At 50.1% G+C, this 22,940-nt stretch overlaps 1 protein-coding gene across 1 annotated transcript in view; it reads right to left on the reverse strand.

Annotated features, from left to right (window-relative positions):
• Window positions 1–22,940, reverse strand: part of NLRP7 (NLR family pyrin domain containing 7) — a 41,891-nt gene that overhangs the window by 18,276 nt on the left and 675 nt on the right. Inside the window, exons 2-6 of the mRNA XM_025365897.1 lie at window positions 10,357–10,563; window positions 10,183–10,219; window positions 4,410–4,725; window positions 2,143–2,217; window positions 1–1,141 (exon numbers count right to left, since the gene is read on the reverse strand). Coding sequence (XP_025221682.1) covers window positions 1–1,141; window positions 2,143–2,217; window positions 4,410–4,725; window positions 10,183–10,219; window positions 10,357–10,364 — 1,577 coding nt within the window. The 5' untranslated portion in view covers window positions 10,365–10,563. The remainder of the gene's footprint in view (window positions 1,142–2,142; window positions 2,218–4,409; window positions 4,726–10,182; window positions 10,220–10,356; window positions 10,564–22,940) is intronic.

Raw genomic sequence — 22,940 nt, forward strand, 5'->3', positions numbered from 1 at the left:
TCCCCAATGTCCCAGGCATGGCCGTCCCTGTCCTCCTCCTCCTTCTCCAGGGCGTAGAACAGCGCAGTGAGAAACTGCTGGAAGCTGAGGTGGATGAAGGAGTAGCAGCCTTTGGAGACTCTGTCCTGGCGGAGGATGTCTCTGTCCAGGAACAGGCGGAGGTCGGACTCCTGCACCCCAGCGCTTTCCAGGTCCTCTCCGTGGAGCACGGACATCTGCGCCCACAAACCCTGCGCGGCCAGGAGGCTCAGCGCCCGCAGCGCGCCCCAGAGCTGTGCGCCCTGCGGGAACTGGCTGCAGAGGAAGCGCAGGAACAGCCCCGTGCTGGTGAGGCAGGTGGGGGCCGGGTCCTCCCCCTTCTCCATCTGCAGCTTCAGAGTCGTGCACACGATCCAGCACACCGCGGGCGCCGAGCCCAGCTGGAACAGGGCCGCGTTGCTCCTCATCAGCTCAAAGGCACGCAGGGCTTCGTCCTCGTCTCCAAAGTGTCTCAGGAAATAGGCCCTCCTGTCCGACTCCAGGAACCCCTCCACCCTTATGTAGATCGGCTGCTGCACCAGGAGCTGGAGGTCCCTCAGGGCCCTGGGCCGCGTGGTGACCAGCAGGGTTGCCTTGGGTAACATCTTCCTCTTCAGTAAACTCCCCAGGAGGACCGGCACCGGCTTCTGCTGCGTCCAGTCCCCGCAGATGTCCTGGATCAGCGCCCCAGGTGGGACTTTCAGCTCATCGAGGCCGTCAACCACGAACAGGATTCTCTGTGCTTGGGCTAGGATGCTTGGAATGTCATCCTGCAATTCAGGCCAGTCTTTGGAGATCAGCTCTGCAAAACTGCACGGGCCCATGCGGCTGAGCTCCTTGCAGCTGAGGTAGAAAGCGTATCTGACCATCGGGCTGAGGTTGTAGTCTGTCCAGTCCAGCATACACTTTTTGGCCAGTGTGGTTTTCCCCACGCCCGCGGGGCCGTGCAGCACCACGGTGTAAGGTGTTAGCTTCCCGGGTGTTCTGGGATTCAAGAATGGAATGAACCGCTGGTGTCTCAGAATGACGTCGTCATGGAAACTGTCAATGTCTCCTTGCCAAAAGGTGTTCTTCCAGACCAAAGATTGTTTCTGCATTGAATTTCTCCGTCCCTCCTTTTCACCTGCAGTGACAGCCCATAGGACAGTTGAGGTTGATGATTACGCTCTTCTGAAAATAACTTTGCCAAGTACCAGAAATGAGGGCCGGGTACGGTGGCTCACGCCTGTAATCCCAGCACTTCGGGAGGCCGAGGTGGGTGGATCACTTGAGGTCAGGAGTTCAAAACCAACCTGGCCAAGATAGTGAAACCCCGTCTCTACTAAAAATACAAAACATTAGCTGGGGGTAGTGGCGGGCGCCTGTAATCCCAGCTACTCAAGAGGCTGAGGCAGAGAATTGCTTGAACCCGGGAGGTGGGGGTTGCAATGAGCAGAGATGGAACCACTGCACTCCAGCCTGGGGGACAGAGCAAGATTCTGTCTCAAAAAAAAAATACCAGAAATGAAGAAAACCAGGAAGAAGTGATGAACCTTGCACGCTCTCAAACACCACACTCATGACCACACGACCGTATTTACCCACCTGGCTTTGCTAACTCTGAGTCTTCTTCTGCATCTCCCAGCTGAGGGTTATCTATTTCTTGCACCTGTCCGGCCTCTGTAAAATACTTAGATGTAAGCCTGACACAGCAATTTGCACTGCGTAAATCAGACATTATTATATATAAAGTGTCAGCCAGGCGTGGCAGCTCACGCCTGTAATCCCAGCACTTCGGGAGGCCAAGGTGGGTGGATCACTTGAGGTCAGGAGTTCAAAACCAACCTGGCCAAGATAGTGAAACCCCGTTTTCTACTAAAAATACAAAACATTAGCTGGGGGTAGTGGCGGGCGCCTGTAATCCCAGCTACTCAAGAGGCTGAGGCAGAGAATTGCTTGAACCCGGGAGGTGGGGGTTGCAATGAGCAGAGATGGAACCACTGCACTCCAGTCTGGGGGACAGAGCAAGATTCTGTCTCAAAAAAAAAAAAAAAAGTACCAGAAATGAAGAAAACCAGGAAGAAGTGATGCACCTTGCACGCTCTCAAACACCACACTCATGACCACACAACCGTATTTACCCACCTGGCTTTGCTAACTCTGAGTCTTCTTCTGCATCTCCCAGCTGAGGGTTATCTATTTCTTGCACCTGTCCGGCCTCTGTAAAATACTCAGATGTAAGCCTGACACAGCAATTTGCACTGCGTAAATCAGACATTATTATACATAAAGTGTCAGCCGGGCACGGCAGCTCACGCCTGTAATCCCAGCACTTTGGGAGGCTGAGGTGGGCAGATCACAAGGTCAGGAGCTCAAGACCAGCCTGGCCAACATGGCAAAACCCCATCTCTACTAAAACTACCAAAAAAAAAAAAAAAATTAGCCAGGTATGATGGCACAGGCCTGTAATCCCAGCTACTCGGGAGGCCGAGATAGAAGAATCACTTGAACCTGGAGGCGGAGGTTGCAGTGAGCCAAGATCTCACCACTGCACTCCAGCCTGGGCAACAGAGTGAGACCCTGTCTCAAAAAAAAAAAAAAAAAAAAAGGGTCAAATATATATGTATATATTTACAGATGGGGTCTCGATATGTTCCCCAGACTGGATTCAAACTCCTGGATTCAAGCAATCCTCCCACCTCAAGACTCCTGAGTAGCTGGGACTACAGGAACACATCACTGCCTTTGGCTCAAATATTCTTTTTTTTTTTTTTTTTTTTTTTGGTCCTATTGGCCCCACCCTTGTAACCCCATTTCATCTTTACTCCTGAAGCCCTATCTCCAAATACATAGTCACATGGCAAGTGGGGAGGTGGTTAGAGCTTCAGTATAAGTTTTCTGTACACAATTCAGTACCTGGTTTAGAAGATGGTCTGGTTTTTTTTTTCCTCTCTAGAATAACTAGCATGTTATTTCCTGACAAACAGAAACTCGAATCTTTCCCGCATTTAAAAATAGAACAACTTGCTTCTTCAAAAACACAGAATTACCATATGACCTAGCAATTTTGCCCCCACAAAACAGAGTCAATAGGTATCCTTCCAGACCAAAGATCGTTTCTCCATAATGTTTCCGGAGGAGGCGGAGGTTGCAGTGAGATTGCGTCACTGCACTCCAGCCTGGCGACAAAGCAAAACTCCATCTCAAAAAAACATAAAATAGGCCGGGCGCGGTGGCTCAAGCCTGTAATCCCAGCACTTTGGGAGGCCGAGACGGGCGGATCACGAGGTCAGGAGATCGAGACCATCCTGGCTAACACGGTGAAACCCCGTCTCTACTAAAAATACACAAACTAGCCGGGCGTGATGGCGGCGCCTGTGGTCCCAGCTACTCGGGAGGCTGAGGCAGGAGAATGGCGTGAACCCGGGAGGCAGAGCTTGCAGTGAGCTGAGATCCGGCCACCGCACTCCAGCCTGGGCGACAGAGCCAGACTCAGTCTCAAAAAAAAAAAAAAAAAAAAGAAAAACATAAAATAATAAAATTATTCCAAAACAAAGTGTTTAAAAGCATGCTGCCAGACATGGTGGCTCACACCTGTAATCTCAGCCTCTTGGGAGACTGAGGCAAGAGAATTTCTTGAGCCCAGGAGTTCGAAACCAGCCTCATCAACATAGCAAGACCCTATCTCTACAAAAGAGAAGAAAAAATGAGCTTGGAAGGCTGAGATGGGATGATAGCATGAGCCCAGGAGTTGGAGGCTGCAGTGAACCATGATCGTACCACGGCACTCCAGCCTGGGCAACAGATTGAAATCCTGTCTCGAAGGAAAAAAAAAAAAAAAATGCTGAGCCAAGCACAGGACAGGTACCTGTATCTCCAGCTACTCAACAGGCTGAGGCAGGAGGATTGCTTAAGGCAAGGCATTTGAGGCTATACTGTACTGTGATTATGGCTGTGAAGAGCCTGGGCAATGTAGCAAGACCACATCTCTTAAAATATGCTAAAAATGCAAAACAGGTAATAAGAAAGTTAAGATCATGAGTATATATACAAATCTATCTAATTTTTTTGAGATAGAGTCTCACTCCGTTGCCCAGGCTGGAGTGCAATGGCACTATCTCGGCTCACAGCAACCTCCGCCTCCCGGGTTCAAGGGATTCTCCTGCCTCTGCCTCCTGAATCGCAGGGATTACACACACCCACCACCCCACCCCACCCGGCTAATTTTTGTATTTTTAGTAGAGACGGGGTTTTACCATGTTGGTCAGGCAGGTCTCAAACTCCTGACCTCAGGTGATCCCCTCCCCCCGGCTCAGCTTCCCAAATCGCTAGGGTTACAGGCATGAGCCACCGCACCCGGCCAGGGCTCCTTCTTTGTTACAAATGACCAGGACACCGCAGGTTCTACTTACCCAGCATCTCAGCCTTTGCCATCTTACACAATTCTGTGAGGTTCATCTCTTCCAAGACAGTCACAGTTGCACTCCTTATCCAATTTTCTGAGGACGTGTGGATTAGAATTTCTGCCAGCTTCTTGCCGTCAGCCTCTTCCACCTCAGACCACCGGGTCTGCTGCAGCACATCTTCCAGGGGAAGAGCCCTTAAGAGGGATTTGAAACTCTTTAATTCATCCTCGTTCAGCTGCTCCAGAAGGGTCTGCAGCGTCCACTCGAGCTGTGGCGATGTCATAGTGCTCCACGTATGAGACCTTAGGTTAAGGCTGAAGAACTGGGAGAAAAAAGAAACAACAGTTCATAGCCGGGCGCAGTGGCTCACGTCTGTCATCCCAGCACTTTGGGAGGCCGAGGCGGGCGGATCACGAGGTCAGGAGATCGAGACCATCCTGGCTAACACGGTGAAACCCCATCTCTACTAAAAATACACAAAAAAAAAACCAGCTGGGCGAGGTGGCGGGCACCTGTAGTCCCAGCTACTCAGGAGACTGAGGCAGGAGAATGGCGTGAAACCCGGGAGGCAGAGCTTGCAGTGAGCTGAGATCGCGCCACTGCACTCCAGCCTGGGCGACAGAGCAAGGCTCCGTCTCAAAAAAACAAAAAAGAAAGAAAAAACAATTCATGAGTTACCATCATTAAATGAAACAACAGCTGCCTGTGTGGCGAGAATGAGACTGTTCTGTTCCCGCTGCACCAGGAGTGCTAAATCTGGCCCAGCACAGTGGCTCATGCCTGCAATCTCAGCACTCTGGGAGGCCGAGGGGGGCAGATCGCCTGAGGCCAGGAGTTCAAGACCAGCCTGGCTAACGTGGTAAAAAGAACGAACCAAAAAAAAAAAATACAAAGAAAGAAGAGTCAGTGGCATGCTAGGGCCAGCCTGTGCTGGCTAATGGAGGCTCCCTACATGTACCTATACCAAGTCTGTGGGTCGTGATTTCACACTGATAGTACAAAGGGGAGTGTTTATGCCACGGAAATCAGCAACATGGCAGGGCACAGTGGCTCACGCCTGTAATCCCAGCACTTTGGGAGGCCAAGGCGGGTGGATCACCTGAGGTCGGGAGCACCAGACCAGCCTGACCAACATGGTGAAACCCCATCTCTACTGAAAATACAAAAATTAGCCAGGCATGGAGGCCGGTGCCTGTAATTCCAGCTACTCGGGAGGCTGAGACAGGAGAATCACTTGAACCTGGGAGGTGGAGGCTGCATGATCTGAGATCTCACCATTGCACTCGAGCCTGGGCAACAAGAACAAAACTCTGTCTCAAACAAACAAAACAAGAAATCAGCAAACACTACAAACCAAGACTTCCTCGCCACCAACCCCCGGGGCCACTTGTTTAACATTTCAGCCCTCCACTGAATGAGACACATTGAAAACAAATAGCAAGAGGTCAGATGTAAATATAACTGTACTGGCCAGTGCGGTGGCTCAGGCCTGGAATCCCAGCACTTGGGAGGCCAAGGCAGGCAGATCACCTGATGTCAGCCATTTGAGACCAGCCTGGCCCACGTGGAGAAACGCCCGTTGCTACTAACAATATAGAAGCCAGCCAGGCGTAGTGGCAGGAACCTGTAATCCCAGGTACTTGGGAGGCTGAGGCAGGAGAATCGCTTGAACCCGGGAGGCGGAGGTTGCAGTGAGCCGAGATGGCGCCATTGGACTCCAGCCTGGGCAACAAGAGCGAAACTCCGTTTAAAAAAATAAATAAATAAATAAGGCCAGGTGCAGTGGCTCACGCCTGTAATCCCAGCACTTTGGGAGGCCGAGGCAGGCAGATCACCTGATGTCAGGAGTTTGAGACCAGCCTGGCCCATGTGGTGAAACCCCATCTCTACTAAAAATATAGAAGCCAGGCCGGGCGCGGTGGCTCAAGCCTGTAATCCCTGCACTTTGGGAGGCCGAGACGGGCGGATCACAAGGTCAGGAGATCGAGACCATCCTGGCTAACACGGTGAAACCCCATCTCTACTAAAAATTACAAAAAACTAGCCGGGCGAGGTGGCGGGTGCCTGTAGTCCCAGCTACTCGGGAGGCTGAGGCAGGAGAATGGCATGAACCCGGGAGGCGGAGCTTGCAGTGAGCCGAGATCCGGCCACTGCACTCCAGCCTGGGTGACAGAGCAAGACTCCGTCTCAAAAAAAAAAAAAAAAAATATAGAAGCCAGCCAGGCGTAGTGGCAGGAACCTGTAATCCCAGGTACTTGGGAGGCTGAGGCAGGAGAATCACTTGAACCCAGGAGGTGGAGGTTGCAGTGAGCCAAGATGGCGTCATTGTACTCCAGCATGGGCAACAAGAGCGAAACTCGGCCTCAAAAAAAAAAAAAAAAAAAAAAAATCTTAGCCAGGCCTGGTGGTGGTACATGCCTGTAGTCCCAGATACTTGGGAGGCTGACTCAGGAGGATCGTCTGAGCCTGCGATTTGGAGGTTGCAGAGAGCCACTGCACTCCTTGCCTGGGTGACAGAGTGAGGCCCTGTCTCAAAAGTAAGTAACTAATGGCTGGGCGCGGTGGCTCACACCTGTAATCCCAACACTTTGGGAGGCCGAGGCAGCAGGATCCCAGCCTGAGCAGCAAGGCGAAAACCTATCACTACTCTAGCTACTTGGGGGGCTGAGGCAGGAGAATTTCTTAAGCCCGGAAAAAGTTGAGGCTGCAGTGAGTCAAGATCGCACTACTACATTCTAGCCTGGGTGACTAAGTGAGACCCTGCCTCAAAAAAAAAAAAAAAAAAAAAAAAAAAGGGAGGCAGCCTGGAAAATAAATAACAGAAAATGACTTGCCAAGCCCAGGTGGTGATAGAGGTGGACAGCTTCACCCTTGGAGGGAACAGCAGCTTTTTCCCCAGCTGAGGTATAATTACATCTATACAATTTTAGGACACAGTGGGAACAGCATGTGAGCCCAGGAGTTCCCAATCAGCCTGGGCAATGCAACAATGCAAGGAGACCTTGTCTCTATTTTTGAAGTATTTTTAAAGTCATATATACAATGTTTACTTGTGTACAGCATGGAGCAATGTTATATATACAGTGACATGATTACCACAATCAAGCTAATTAACATATCCACTGCCTCATATAGTTGCCTTTCCTTTTTGCAGAGAGAACATTTGATCTACTTAGAAAAATTCAGGGTTGGTTTTTTTTTTTCCCCAGAAATTCTTGCTCTGTTGCCCAGGCTGGAGTGCAATGGTGCAAGGCTCACTGCAGTCTCTGCCTCCTGGGTTCAAGTGATTCTCCTGCCTCAGCCTCCCAAGTAGCTGGGATCACAGGCATGTGCCACCACACCCTGCTAACTTTTTTTTGTATTTTTAGTTCAGATGGGGTTTCACCATGTTGGCCAGGCTGGTCTTGACCTCAGGCAATCCACCCACCTTGGCCTCCCAAAGTGCAGGGTATGAACCACTGGGCCCGGCCAAGTACTTTTTTTTTTTTTTTTTTTAAGATGGAGTCTCACTCTGTTGCCCAGGCTGGAGCACAGTGACATGATCTTGACTCACAGCAACCTCCAACTCCCAGGTTCAAGCAATTCTCATACCTCAGCCTCCCGAGACGCTGGGACTACAGGTGCGCATCACCACACCTGGCTAATTTTTGTATTTTTAGTACAGACGGGTTTCTCCATGTTGGCCAGGTTGGTCTTGAACTCCTGACCTCAGGTGATCCACCCGCCGCGGCCTCCCAAAGTGCTAGGATTACAGGTGTGAGCCACGGCATCCAGAAATCTATCTTTTTTTTTTTTTTTTTGAGACAATTTCACTCTCATTGCCCAGGCTGGAGTGCAACGGCATGATCTCAGCTCACTGCAACCTCCGCCTCCTGAGTTCAAGTGATTCTCCTGCCTCAGCCTTCCAAGTAGCTGGGATTACAGGCGCGCACCACCACGCCCCGCTGATTTTGTATTTTTAGTTTCTCCATGTTGGTCAGGCTGGTCTCAGACTTCCGACCTCAGGTGATCTGAAAGTGCTGGGATTGGCCGGGCGCGGTGGCTCAAGCCTGTAATCCCAGCACTTTGGGAGGCCGAGACAGGCGGATCACAAGGTCAGGAGATCGAGACCATCCTGGCTAACACGGTGAAACCCCGTCTCTACTAAAAATACAAAAAAAACTAGCCGGGCGAGGTGACGGGCCGCCTGTAGTCCCAGCTACTCGGGAGGCTGAGGCAGGAGAATGGCGGGAACCCGGGAGGCGGAGCTTGCAGTGAACTGAGATCCGGCCACTGCACTCCAGCCTGGGTGACAGAGCCAGACTCCGTCTCAAAAAAAAAAAAAAAAAAGAAAGTGCTGGGATTACAGGAGTGATTCACCACGCCCGGCCTTTTTTTTTTTTTTTTTTTTTTTTTAAAAAAAAACAGGGTCACAGGCCGGGCGCAGTGGCTCAAGCCTGTAATCCCAGCACCTTGGGAGCCGAGACGGGCGGATCACGAGGTCAGGAGATCGAGACCATCCTGGCTAACCCGGTGAAACCCCGTCTCTACTAAAAAATACAAAAAACTAGCCGGGCGTGGTGGCGGGTGCCTGTAGTCCCAGCTACTCGGGGGGCTGAGGCAGGAGAATGGCATAAACCCGGGAGGCAGAGCTTGCAGTGAGCTGAGATCCGGCCACTGCACTCCAGCCTGGGTGACAGAGCGAGACTCCGTCTCAAAAAAAATAAAAAACAGGGTCACCTCTCATCAGGCTGGAGTGCAGTGGCACAATCACACCTCATTGCAGCCCCCACCTCCCGACTCAGGTGATCCTCCCACCTCACCCCACAAGTAGCCTGGACACAGCACGGGGTCTAGCCTTCTTTGTTTTTTGAGACGGAGTCTCCCTCTGTGTCCCAGACTGGAGTGCAGTGGCACGATCTCAGCTCACTGCAACCTCCCCCCTTCCAGGTTTAAGCCATTCTCCTGCCTCAACCTTCCAACTAACTGGGATTACAGGCATGCACCACTACACCTGGCTAACTTTTGTGTTTTTAGTAGAGACGGGGTTTCACCATTTTGGGCAGGCTGGTCTCGAACTCCTGGCCTCAAATGATTCGCCCACCTCGGCCTCCCAAAGTGTTGGGATAACAGGCATGAGCCATTGTGACTGGCCTTGTCTTTTTTGGAGAGACAGTTTTACCATGTTGCCCAGACTAGTCTCAAACTCCTGACCTCCTCTAAACTATATTTGAATAGAAGTCCTTAAGACAACATTAGGCCAGGCGCGGTGGCTCACGCCTGGAATCCCAGCACTTTGGGAGGCCGAGGCAGACGGATCACCTAAAGTCAAGAGTTCAAGACCAGCCTGGCCAACATGGTGAAACCCTGTGTCTACTAAAAATACAAAAATTAGCTGGGCATGGTGGCGGGTGCCTGTAATCCCAGTTACTCAGGAGACTGAGGCAAGAAAATCCCAGGAGGCGGAGGTTGCAGTGAGCAGAGATCATGCCACTGCACACCAGCCTGGGCAAGAGTGAGACTCTGTCTAAAAAAAAAAAAGAAAAAGAAAAGAAAGAAAAAGATCCTTCCAGCATCCTCACACCAACCATTAAGGCTTGGGAAGGGCTATGGTGGAAACTCAACCAATAATGTCTTCTCCCTTAAACGAGGAGAAAAATCAATGCAAGAACCAGCACTCACCTCCCTTAGGTCAGGTCTTGGTTCCAGGCTGTAATTTCTGCAAAGGAACTGGATATAAAACTCAACCACTAATTACTTCTCCCTTGAAGAGACAAATTGTTCAAGAACCAGCACTCACCTCCCTTAGGTCTGGACTTGCTTCCAGCCTGTATTTTCTGCAAAGGAACTGGATAAAAAGGGGAGGTCTCTGATTGGCCCTCAGTACGCAGGGTGGAGACCTTTCCTGCCCAGGGTGGAGCCACCCCACTGAGATTAACATTGGGCGATTCCCAACCGCTGACCTCAGACTCACCTTGACATCACCTGGGCCCCATCCTCAGGGATTCAGCTGTAATTGGGCTGCAGTGGGCTTTGGGGAATCACGGCTTGTTGAATCTCCCCAGGTGAGGTTAATGTGCAATTCCCTTCCTAGACCACCGGGGTCAGGTGTGATAGGTGACGGAACAGGAAATACACATTTTGGATTTTGCAGGGTACCTGGCTCCCAGCTCTAAAAACGCTTGCAGAGAAAAAAAATTAAACAAAAATAAATAAATTAAAATTTTTAAAAGAAGAGGATAAAAACTTTTGTGACTTCCTAAGTTACAAATAAAACAAGTCTACTTTGTGGCCAACTGTGGTGGCTCCTGCCTATAAATCCCAGCAGGCCGAGAGGCCTAGGCCAGCAGATCTCTAGGGACCAGGAGTTTGAGACCAGCCTAGGCAACATAGCAAGATGCATTCTCTACAAAAATATTTAATAATTAGCCATGCATAGGCTGGGCGTGGTAGCTCATGCCTGTATTCCCAGCACTTTGGGAGGCCAAGGTGGGTGTATCACCTGATGTCAGGAGTTCAAGACCAGCCTGGCCAACATGGTGAAACCCTGTCTCTACTAAAAATACAAAAATTAGCCAGGCGTGGTAGCGGGTGCCTCTAATCCCAGCTACTTGGGAGGCTGAGACACGAGAATCACTTGAACCCAGGAGGCAGAGGTTGCAGTGAGGTGAGATCACGCCATTGCACTCCAGTCTGGGTGACAAGAGCAAGACTGTCTCAAACAAAAACAAAACCAAAAAACGTTATCCATACATGATGGCGTGCACCTGTAATCCCAGCTATTCAGGAGGCTGAGGTGGGAGGATGACCTGAGCCCAGGAGTTTGAGGCTGCAGTGAGCTGTGATTGTGCCACCTCACTTCAGCCTGGGCCACAGAGGAGACCCTGTCTCAAAAAAATAAATAACTGATATTTAATTTTTTTTTTTTTTGAGATGGAGTCTCGCTCTGTGGTCCAGGCTGGAATGCAGTAGTGCAGTCTCAGTTCACTGCAACCCCCGCTTCCCAGGTTCAAGCAATTCTTGTGCCTCAGCCTCCCGAGTAGCTGGGACTGCAGGCACACGCCACCATGCCTGACTAATTTTTTGTACTTTTAGTAGAGACGGGGTTTCACCATATTGGCCAGGCTGGTCTCAAACTCCTGATGTCGGGCGATCCACCCACCTCGGCCTCCCGAAGTGCTGGGATTACAGGCATGAGCCACCGCACCTGGCCTAAAATTGTTTTTAAATAAAACAGCGTATGTTGTGGAAAGCATTCAGCACAGAATTTTGGTAAACTCTTAATTTAATGGAAGCAAATGGTCCCACAAATGGAGACGGACATATCAGCGGCAGCATGCCAGCTATAGAGACAGGCACTGTGGAGGCCGGGCACAGTGGCTCACGCCTGTAATCCCTGTACTTCGGAAGGCCGAGGCGGGTGGATCATCTGAGGTCAGGAGTTCGAGACCAACCTGGGCAACATGACAAAACACCCCCTCCTCGCTACTAAAAATAAAAAAATTAGCCAGGCATGGTGCTATGCACCTGTAATCCTAGCTACTCAGGAAGCTGAGGCATGAGAATTGATTGAACCTGGGAGCCGGAGGATGCAGTGAGCCCAGATTGTACTACTGCACTCCAGCCTGGGCGACAGAGACTCCATCTTAAAAAAAAAAAAAAAAAAAAAAGAGAGAGAGAGAGAGATGGCCAGCCGCAGTGATTCACGAATGGAATCCCAGCATTTTGGGAGGCTGAGGCGCGAGGATGGCCTGAGTCCAGGAGTTCAAGACCAGCCTGAGTGACATGGTGAGACTCCCTCTCTGAAAAAAAAGAAAATAAAAACAATCAAAATAAATTCTATTCTAGCTGACAAAAAAAAAAGAGAGAGTATATTTTGTTAAAGCATTTGACCTTTAGTCCTAGAGCAGCTATGGAGAGAGAAAGGTAAAAGAGGTATCTCTTGTTATGCATGGCCAGGCCCTCCAACCACACCTGAGTTTATGTTAACGAGGTGATTTTTGGAAAGCCCCTAGATAACCCCACAAGGGCGGGGGACTGGCTGCCGATGACAACGATGAGACATTAGGAACTTACAGCCCCAGGCTCCAAGTGACCTCCAGGGAGGGGAGAGGCGCTGAAGGTTGAATTGCTTATGAACTGCCAGCTATGTGATCATCAGCATAGCCCACCTAAGGAATCCTCCATAAACTCCAAAAGGAAAAGGTTTGGGCCGGGCGTCATGTGGCTCCTACCTGTAATCCCAACACTTTGGGAGGCCTAGATGGGAGGATTGCTTGAGCCCAAGAATTCTAGACCAGTCTGGACAAAATAGCAAGACCCTGGCTCTACAAAAAAAAAAATGAAAAATTAGCCAGGCATGGTGGAGTGCACCTGTGGACCCAGCTACTCAGGAGGCTGAGGCGTGAGAATCACTTGAACGCAGGAGGCAGAGGCTGCAGTGAGTTGAGATCACGCCACTGCACTCCAGCCTGGGTGACGGAGTGAGACTGTCTCAAAAAAAAAAAAAAAGAAAACACGAAAGAGTTCAGAGGAGCTTCCTGGTTGGTGAACCGGGGTGCACCCATGTGCCAGGACTGTGGTGCACCCCAGGTCCACAGAGACAGAAGCTCCTGCACTCGGGACTCCTCTAAACCTCCCCCAATGCATCTCCTCCTTCGCTGTTCATTTATATCCTTTAAAATATCCTTTAAAATATCCTTTGTAGGCCAGGCACAGTGGCTCAGGCCTGTAATCCCAGCACTTTGGGAGGCTGAGGCAGATGGATCACTTGAGGTCAGTAGTTTGAGACCAGCCCCAGCCAACATGGTGAAACTGCGTCTCTACAAAAATACAAAAATCAGCCAGACGTGGTAGCTCACGCCTGTAATCCCAGCTACTGGAGAGGCTGAGGCAAGAGAATCATTTGAACCCGGGAGGCAGAGGTTGCAGTGAGCCGAGATCGCACCACGGCACTCCAGCCTGGGTGTGACAGAGTGAGACTCTATCTCACAAAAAAAAAAGAAGAAGAAGAAAGAAGAAAGAAGAAAGAAGAAAGAAGAAAGAAGAAGGAGAAGGAGAAGGAGAAGGAGAAGGAGAAGAAAACCCTCTTTTAGTAAAAAAACAAAAATGAAAAAGTGTGAATCAGCCTGCACTCTGGCCCGCGTCCTGGCTGCTGAGTGTCACGTGGCTCTAGACAAGGCACCTTTGCCTCCTCATTGTTCCTGTAGATCGGATTTCTGACAGGAGGGTCATCAAACGAATTTGCATCTGCATGATTCCTATAGATAAAACTCTGAGACATTAGAATTACAAGGCTTTTGTTTAAGGATGGTTTCAGATTTTTTCAGACCCTGAATTCCAGCCAAACAGCTGACACTAACCAGCATGAAGACCCCACTGAGGAACGGGGTCAGCATGAGAACACTGTGTCTTCTTGTCCCCGTCTCCACCAGCACTCAGCATGGCCACACTCTGGCCCACACCAAGACACTTAAAAACCCTAGCTGCGGCCGGGCGCGGACGCTCACACCTGTAACTCTAGCACTTTGGGAGGCCACGGCAGGTGAATCACCTGAGGTCAAGAGTTCAAGACCAGCCTGGCCAACATAGTGAAACCCCGTCTCTACTGAAAATACGAAAATTAGCCGGGTGTGGTGGCGGGTGCCTGTAGTCCCAGCTCCTCAGGAGGCTGAGGCACGAGAATCGCTTGAACCCAGGAGGTGTAGGTTGCAGTGAGCTGACATCATACCACTGCACTCCAGTCTGAGTGACAGAGTGGGACTCCATCTCAAAAAAAAAGAAGAAAAAAAAAAACCCAACCCTGGCCAGGCACAGTGGCTCACATCTGTAACCCCAGGACTTTGGGAGGCCAAGGCAGATGAATCACCTGAGGTCAAGAGTTCAAGACCTGGCCGGGCGCGGTGGCTCAAGCCTGTAATCCCAGCACTTTGGGAGGCCGAGGCGAGTGGATCACAAGGTCAGGAGATCGAGACTATCCTGGCTAACATGGTGAAACCCCGTCTCTACTAAAAAAATACAAAAACCTAGCCGGGCGCGGTAGCGGGCGCCTGTAGTCCCAGCTACTTGGGAGGCTGAGGCGGGAGAATGGCGTGAACCCGGGGGGCGGAGCTTGCAGTGAGCCGAGATCGCGCCACTGCACTCCAGCCTGGGAGACACAGTGAGACTCCGTCTCAAAAAAATAAAATAAAATAAAAAAGAGTTCAAGACCTGCCTGGCCAACATAGTGAAATCCCGTCTCTACTGAAAATACAAAAAATTAGTCGGGCATGGCAGCGGGTGCCCGTAACTCCAGCTCATCAGGAGGCTGAGGCAAGAGAATTACTTGAACCTGGGAGGCGGAGGTTGCAGTGAGCAAAGATTCTGCCACTGCACTCCAGCCTGGGTGACAGAGCAAAACTCCATCTAAAAAAAAAAAAACCCTAGACCCAAACTTCTGGGGGAGATGGATTGGAGGTTTCCTCCCATCTCCTCATTCCTCAGCCCTACGATTAAACTTCCTTCTCTTCTGCAACCCAGTGAGGCGGAAAATGGACTCACAGCGTGCACTGGGCAGCGCAGCTACTGTCAGAGGCGTGTGAACCAGAGCGACTCCATCTTGAATAGGAGCTGAGTAAAATAAGGCTGAGACTTACTGGGCTGCATTCCCAGACAGTGAAGGCGTTCTCCCAAAAAAAAAAAAAAAAAAAAAATGCCAGGCACGGTGGCCCAGCACTTTGTGAGGCCGAGGCGAGTGGAGGTCGAGTATTCGAGACCAGCCTGGCCAACATGGTGAAACCCCGTCTCTACTGAAAACACAAAAATTAATCGGGCGTGGTGGTGCGTGCCTGTAATCCCAGCTACTTGCGAGGCTGAGGCAGGAGAATTGCTTGAGCCCGGGAGGCAGAGGTTGCAGTAAAAAGAAGGAAAAAAAAGGCATTCTAAGTCACAGGGATAAGATGGGAAGTCAGCACAAGATAACAGGTCATAAGGACCTTGCTGGTAAGACGGGTTGCAATGTAGCAGGACAAGCCGCAGACGAAACTCCTCAGACACCAAGTTAAAGAAGGAAGGGGTTTATTCAGCCGGGGACATGGGCAAGACTCCTGTCTCAAGAGCCAAGCTCCCCGAGTGAACAATTCCTGTACTTTTTAAGGGCTCACACCTCTAAGGGGGTGCGTGTGAGAGGGTCGTGATCGATTGAGCAAGCAGGGGGTACGTGACTGAGGCCTGCATGCACCGGTAATCAGATCGGAACAGAAAAGGACAGGGATTTTCACAGTGCATTCGTATACAATGTCTGTAATCTACAGAAAACAGAACCGATTAGGTCAGGGGTCGATCTTTAACTACCAGGCCCAGGGTGTGGCGCCGGGCTGTCTGCCTGTGGATTTCATTTCTGCCTTTTAGTTTTTACTTCTTCTTTCTTTGGAAGTGGAAATTGGGCATAGACAACGTGAGAGGTGGTCTCCTCCCTTAGCAATAAAGAAGCCAACCAAACTCCACCAAAACCAAGATGGTGACAAGAGTGACCTCTGGTTGGCCGGGCGCGGTGGCTCACGCCTATAGTCCCAGCACTTTGGGAGGCCGAGGTGGGCGGATCACGAGGTCAGGAGATCGAGACCATCCTGGCTAACATGGTGAAACCCTGTCTCTACTAAAAACACAAAAAATTAGCCGGGCATGGTGGCGGGCACCTATAGTCCCAGCTACTGGGGAGGCTGAGGCAGGAGAATGGCGTGAACCTGGGATGTGGAGCTTGCCGTGAGCCGAGATCACGCCACTGCACTCCAGCCTGGGCAACAGAGCTAGACTCTGTCTCAAAAAAAAAAAAAAGAGTGACCTCTGGTTGTCCTCACTGCTGCACTCTCCACCAGCCCCAGGACAGTTTGCAAATGCCATGGCAAAGTCAGGAAGTTACGTAATCTAAAAAGGAGAAGCATGAATAACCCACCCCTTGTTTAGCATATCCACAGAAAGAACCATCACAATGGGCAACCAAGGTCGGGTGTGGTGGCTCACGCCTGTAATCCCAACACTTTCAGAGGCCTACACAGGCAGATCACCTGAGGTCAGGAGGTCGAGATCAGCCTGGCCAACATGGTGAAACCCCATCTCTTAAGTAAAAATACAAAAATTAGTGATGGCAGGCGCCTGTAATCCCAGCTACTCGGGAGGCTGAGGCAGGAGAATCGCTTGAACCCAGGAGGCAGAGGTTGCAGTGATCTGAGATCACACCATTGCACTCCAGCCTGGGCAACAAGAGCAAAAGTCCATCTCAAAAAAAAAATAAGGGCAACCAGCAGCCCATCTATGGAGTAGCTATTCTTTTATTCGTTCACTTTCCTAATAAGCTTGCTTTCACTATGCTCCATGGACCTGCCCTGAATTCTTTCCGGCGTGAGATTCAAGAACCCACTATGCCCAGCCCGTCCTTACTTGCTTTTAAAAAGTATCATTGGTGGCTGGACATGGTGGCTCACGCCTGTAATCCCAGCACTTTGGGAGGCCAAGGCAGGCGGATCACCTGAGGTCGGACGTTGGAGACCAGCCTGACCAACATGGAGAAACTCCATCTGTACTAAAATACAAAAAAAATCAGCTGGCTGTGGTGGTGCATGCCTGTAATTCCAGCTACTCGGGAGGCTGAGGCAGGAGAATCACTTGAACCTGGGAGGCGGAGGTGGCAGTGAGCCGAGATCGCACCACTGCACTCCAGCCTGGGCAATAAGAGCTAAACTCCATCTCAAAACTAACTAACTAACTAACTAACTAAATAAATAAATAAATAAATAAATAAATAAAATCAGAGGAATAATTTTCTTTAGGAAGAGCAGCCTTGAGCCAGGCATGGTGGCACATGCCTGGAATCCCAGGACTTTGGGAAGCCCAGGCAGGTGGATTGCTTGAGCTTCCACCTGCCTGGGAGTTCCAGACCAGCCTGAACAGCGTGACAATAAAATATACCAAATTTCGACTGAGCCTGGTGGCTGTAATCCCAGCATGTTGGGAAGCCAAGGTGTGTGAATCATTTGAAGTCAGACCAGCCTAACATGGTGAAACCCCATGTCTACTAAAAATACAAAAATTAGCCAGGCATGAGGGTGAACGTCCATAATGCCAGCTACTTAGGAGGCTGAGGCATGACAATCACTTGAACCCGGGAGGCTGAGGTTGCAGTGAACTGTGATCATCAACACAATTGCAAAAATTGCAATACAAGAATGCACTCCAGCCTAGATGGCAGGACTGCACTCCAGGCTGGATGACAGAGCAAGACTGTGTCTCAATAAATAAATAAATAAATAGCCAACTGTGATGGTACATGCCTGTAGTACCAGCTACTCAGGAGGCCAAGGAAGGAGGATCATTTGAGACTGGGAGGTAAAGGCTGCAGCGAGCCGTGATCTCGCAACTGCACTCCAGCCTGGGCAACAGAGGGAGAGGAAGAGAAGGGAAGGGAAGGGAAGGGGAGGGGAGGGAGGGGAGGGGAGGGGAGGGGAGTCTTGTGGGACTCAGCCCTGAACCTGTGGGATCTGATGCTGTCCCCAGGTAGAGAGTGTCAGAACCAAACCAAAGGAGAAGACACCCAGCTGATCTCTACTGGAGAACTGGTTGTTGGTGGGGAGAAACAAACATTTTTGGTGAAGTATTCTGTGTTGAGTGTGAAAGTAGGAAAAACGGCCGGGCACCGTGGCTCATGCCTGTCATCCCAGGATTATGGGAAGCCAGGGCAGGCAGATCACTTGAGGTCAGGACTTTGAGACTACCCTGGTGAACATGGCGAAATCCCATCTCTAATAAAAAAAATACAAAAATTAGCTGGGCGCAGTGGAGCGCGCCTGTAATACCAGCTACTCCGGAGGATGAGGCAGGAGAATCACTTGAATCTGGGAGGCGGAGGTTACAGTGAGCCGAGATTGTGCCATTGCACTCCAGCCTGGGAGATAGAGCAAGACTCCATCTCAAAAACAAACAGGCCAGGCGCCGTGGCTCAAGCCTGTAATCCCAGCACTTTGGGAGGCCGAGACAGGCAGATCACGAGGTCAGGAGATCGAGACTATCCTGGCTAACACGGTGAAACCCCATCTCTACTAAAAAATACAAAAAACTAGCCGGGCGAGGTGGCGGGCACCTGTAGTCCCAGCTACTCAGGAGGCTGAGGCAGGAGAATGGCGTAAACCTGGGAGGCGGAGCTAGCAGTGAGCTGAGATCCGGCCACTGCACTCCAGCCCAAGGGACAGAGTGAGACTCTGTCTCAAATAATAATAATAACTAGTGGCCAGGTGCAGTGGCTTATGCCTGTAATCCCAGCACTTTGGGAGGCTGAGGCAGGCAGATTACGAGGTCAGATCAGCACTTCCGGAGGTTGAAGTGGGAGGATCCCTTGAGCCCAGGAGCTCAAGTCCAACCTGGGCAACATAGCAAGACCCCCATATCCGACTTTAGTATATGTGCTGCCAAAGCAAGTACTATGAGACCCTGTTTCTACAAAAAAATAAAAAAATAAAAATTAGTCTGTCTGTAGAAAATAAATGGAGACAGCTTCATTTTACCCAACTGCTGTGTTTTAGGTCTGCCCTTGAGCTTCTGTTGTTCCCAGCCATGCAACCCTGAGAGCCGACTCCTGGCTGCAGAGCCTTGTTAGAAGCAGGCAATGTACACAGAGACCCAAGGCCTGATTTAGACAAGCTTTCACAGACCTGGGCATTTTGTTGAATTGTTTTTGAATTGTGGTTTCTTATCATTTCATCCAATACTCTGTTCTGGCCACGTAGTTCCTCTTTTGGATCTCCAAACGCCTTTGCAGGCTCCATCTACCCGAACCAAACTCATTTATTCCAACAGAAGTCTGGGGTTTGTTTTGTTTTGTTTTGAGACCTTGTCTCCCTCTATCGCCCAGGCTGGAGTGCAGTGGCGAGATCTCGGCTTATTGTGACCTCCCCTTCCTGGGTTCAAGCAATTCTCCTCCCTCAGCCTCCTGAATAGCTGGGATTACAGGCACCTGCCGCCACACCCAGCTAACTTTTGTATTTTTACTACAGACGGGATTTCACCATGTTGACCAGGCTGGTCTCGAGCTCCTGACCTCAAGTGATCCACCCACCTCGGCCTCCCAAAGTGCTGGGATTACAGCCGTGAGCCACCATGCTCAGCCAGAAGTCTGTTTAAATCCATCCTTCTCCCTAGCCACCCATGAGTTATGTGATCTTGGGGTTGCTACTTACCATTTCAGTCTCAATTTCCTCAATAGAACATAATTTAGCAAGAATAACAAAAGATAATTTCTTAGTCCCATGTGTTTGAGTCTTAAAAAAAATTCTATATAATTCATAGGTCAAAGAAGAAATAACAAAGGGTATTTTTTAAAATGTTAGAACTGAGTAGTGGTGAAATAGCTGTTGAAATGTGTGTGTTGCACTGATGGAAACTTATAAATGTAAATATTTATATTAAAATATAAAAAATGGGCCAGGCATAGTGGTTCACACCTGTAATCTCAGTACTTTGGGAGGTCAAGGCGGGAGGGCCATGGAGCCCAGGAGTTCAAGACCAGCCCGGTGTACAAAGGGAGACCCAGTCTCTATTTAAAAAAGAGGGGGAGGGGGCCAGGCACGGTGTCTCACGCCTGTAATTCCATCACTTTGGGACGCCCAGGTGGGTGGATCATCTGAGGTCAGGAGTCCGAGACCAGCCTGGCCAAGGTGGTGAAACACTGTCTCTACTAAAAGCACAAAATTAGCTTGGTATGGTGGCGGGAACCTGTAATCCCACCTGCTTGGAAGGCTAGGGTGGGAGAATCACTTGAACCTGGGAGGCAGAGGTTGCAGTGAGCCAAGATCATGCCACTGCACTCCAGCCTGTGCAACAACAGTGAGACTCTGTCTCAAAATAAATAAATAAAAGAAAATACAATTTTTTTTAAAAAAGGCACTGTGACTGGGCAAGGTGGTTCACACCTGTAATCCCAGCACTTTGGGAAGCCGAGGCAGGTGGATCTGAGATCAGGAGTTCAAGAAGAGCCTGGCCAACATGGTGAAATACAGTCTCTGCTAAAAATTAGCCTGGCATGGTGGCAGGCGCCTGTAATCCCAGCTACCCAGGAGGCTGAGGCAGGAGAATTGCTTGAACCCAGGAGGCAGAGATTGCAGTGAGCTGAGATCGCACCACTGCACTCCAGCCTGGGCAACAGAGCTAGACTCTATCTCAAAAAGGAAAAAAAAAAAGGAATCTCCAAATTATGGTAGGGTGTCCATATTAAGAAGGTAGAAAAAGGTGGGGAGAAGTGGCTCATGCCTGTAATCCCAGCACTTTGGGAGGCTAAGGCAGGTGGATCACCTGAGGTCAGGAGTTCAAGAACAGCCTGGCCAACACGGTATGGTGAAACCCCGTCTCTACTAAAAATACAAAATTAGCCGGCTGTGGTGGTGCCTGCCTGTAATCCCAGTCACACAGGAGTCTGAGGCAGGAGAATCACAAGAACCTGGCAGGCAGAGGTTGCAGTGAGCCGAGATCACGCCATTGCACTCCAGCCTGGGTGACAAGAGCGAAACTCCATCTCAAAAAAAAAAAAGAAAAGAAAAATAATTCACTGAAATGTGGTCTGAAAACTGCTCCTGGCACATTTTCATTCATCCTTCCTATTCCCTCCATCCCTCACTTTTTTTTTTTTTTTTTTTTTGAGACAGAGTTTTGCTCTTGTTGTCCAGGCTGGAATGCAATGGCGCAATCTCAGCTCACGGCAACCTCTGCCTCCCAGGTTCAAGCAATTTTCCTGCCTCAGCCTCCAGAATAGCTGGAATTACAGGCACCTGCCGCCACGCCCAGCTAATGTTTTGTGTATTTTTAGTACACACGGGGTTTCACCATGTTGGTCAAGCTGGTCTCAAACTGCCCGACCTCAGGTGATCCACCTGCCTCGGCTTCCCAATGTGCTGGGATTACAGGCGTGAACCACCACACCTGGCCCCTCACTTCCTTATTCTTCCTAGGATTGGCAACTGAGCGCAGCAGTGAAGAGCTGGGCTTCCAGAAGCTGACAGCTGTTCGTGATCTTCAAGACCTCAGGCAGGTTTTCTAAATATACCTTGCCTTCATTTTCTCAAAGAATGTGAAAAATGGGTAAGGTCATGGCAATCACTACTGTGTAGCAAAGTTTAGAGGACCTAATAAGTAAATACAGGGTCAAGCATGGTGGCTCACGCTGGAAATCCCAGCACTTCGGGAGGCCATGGTAGGAAGATTGCTTAAGCCCATGGGGTTGAGACCAGCCTGGGAAACATAGTGAGACCCCCGTCTCTACGAAAAATACAAAAATCTAGTAAGACATGATGCCGTATGCCTGTAGCCTTCAGTGAGCTATGATTGTGCCACTGCACACCAGCCTAGGTGACAGTGAGACCCTATCTCAAAAAGAAAAAAACAAAAAGGAAAGAAATATAGATGTACATATACATATACCGGTTCTAAAACATGGAAAAGGCCGGGCGCGGTGGCTTCTGCCTGCAATCCAAACACTTCGGGAGGCTGAGGCGGGCAGATCACGAGGTCAGGAGTTTGAGACCAGCCTGGCCAACATAGTGAAACCTCGTCTCTACTAAAAATACAAAAAAAAAAAAAAAAAAAAAAAAAAAAAGGCTAGGCGCAGTGGCTCATGCCTGTAATCCTAGCACTTTGGGAGGCCGAGGTGGGCAGATTACCTGAGGTTGGGAGTTCAAAACCAACCTGGCCAAACATGGTCAAACCCCATCTCTACTAAAAATACAAAAATTAGCCGGGTGCCGTCACATGCGCCTGTAATCCCAGCTACTCAGGAGGCTGAGGCAGGAGAATCGCTTAAACTCTGGAGGAGGAGGTTGCAGTGAGCCGAGATGGTGCCACTGCACTCCAGCCCCGGGGACAGTGAGACTCAGTCTCCATAAAAAAGAAAAAAAAGCAAAACAAAAAAAAAAAATGAAAAAAAGCTATAAAACTCAACTTTTTAGTCTTATTTAGATGTTTACAAAATTAATACTGCCAGCCAGGCACAGTGGGTCACACCTGTAATCCCAGCACTTTAAGAGGCTGAGACTGGTGGATCACCTGAGGTCAGGAGTTTGAGACCAGCCTGGCCAGCATGTCAAAAACCCGTCTCTACCAAAAAAAAATTCGGCCCGGCACGGTGGCTCAAGCCTGTAATCCCAGCACTTTGGGAGGCCGAGGAGGGTGGATCACGAGGTCAGGAGATCGAGACCATCCTGGCTAACACGGTGAAACCCCGTCTCTACCAAAAATACAAAAAAAAAAAAAAAATTAGCCGGGCGTGGTGGGGCCGCCTGTAGTCCCAGCTACTGGGGAGGCTGAGGCAGGAGAATGGCGGGAACCCAGGAGGCGGAGCTTGCAGTGAGCCGAGATCGCGCCATTGCACTCCAGCCTGGGTGACAGAGCGAGACTCTGTTTAAAAAAAAAAAAAAAATTCAAAAATTAGCCAGGCGTTGCGGCGCATGCCTGCAATCCCAGCTACTCGGGTGGCTGAGGCAGGAGAATCGCTCGAACCCGGGAAGCGGAGGTTGCACGGAGCCGAGATCACGCCATTGCACT

Source organism: Theropithecus gelada, chromosome 19 (genome assembly GCF_003255815.1).
Source record: "Theropithecus gelada isolate Dixy chromosome 19, Tgel_1.0, whole genome shotgun sequence".
NCBI classification, from domain to species: domain Eukaryota; kingdom Metazoa; phylum Chordata; class Mammalia; order Primates; family Cercopithecidae; genus Theropithecus; species Theropithecus gelada.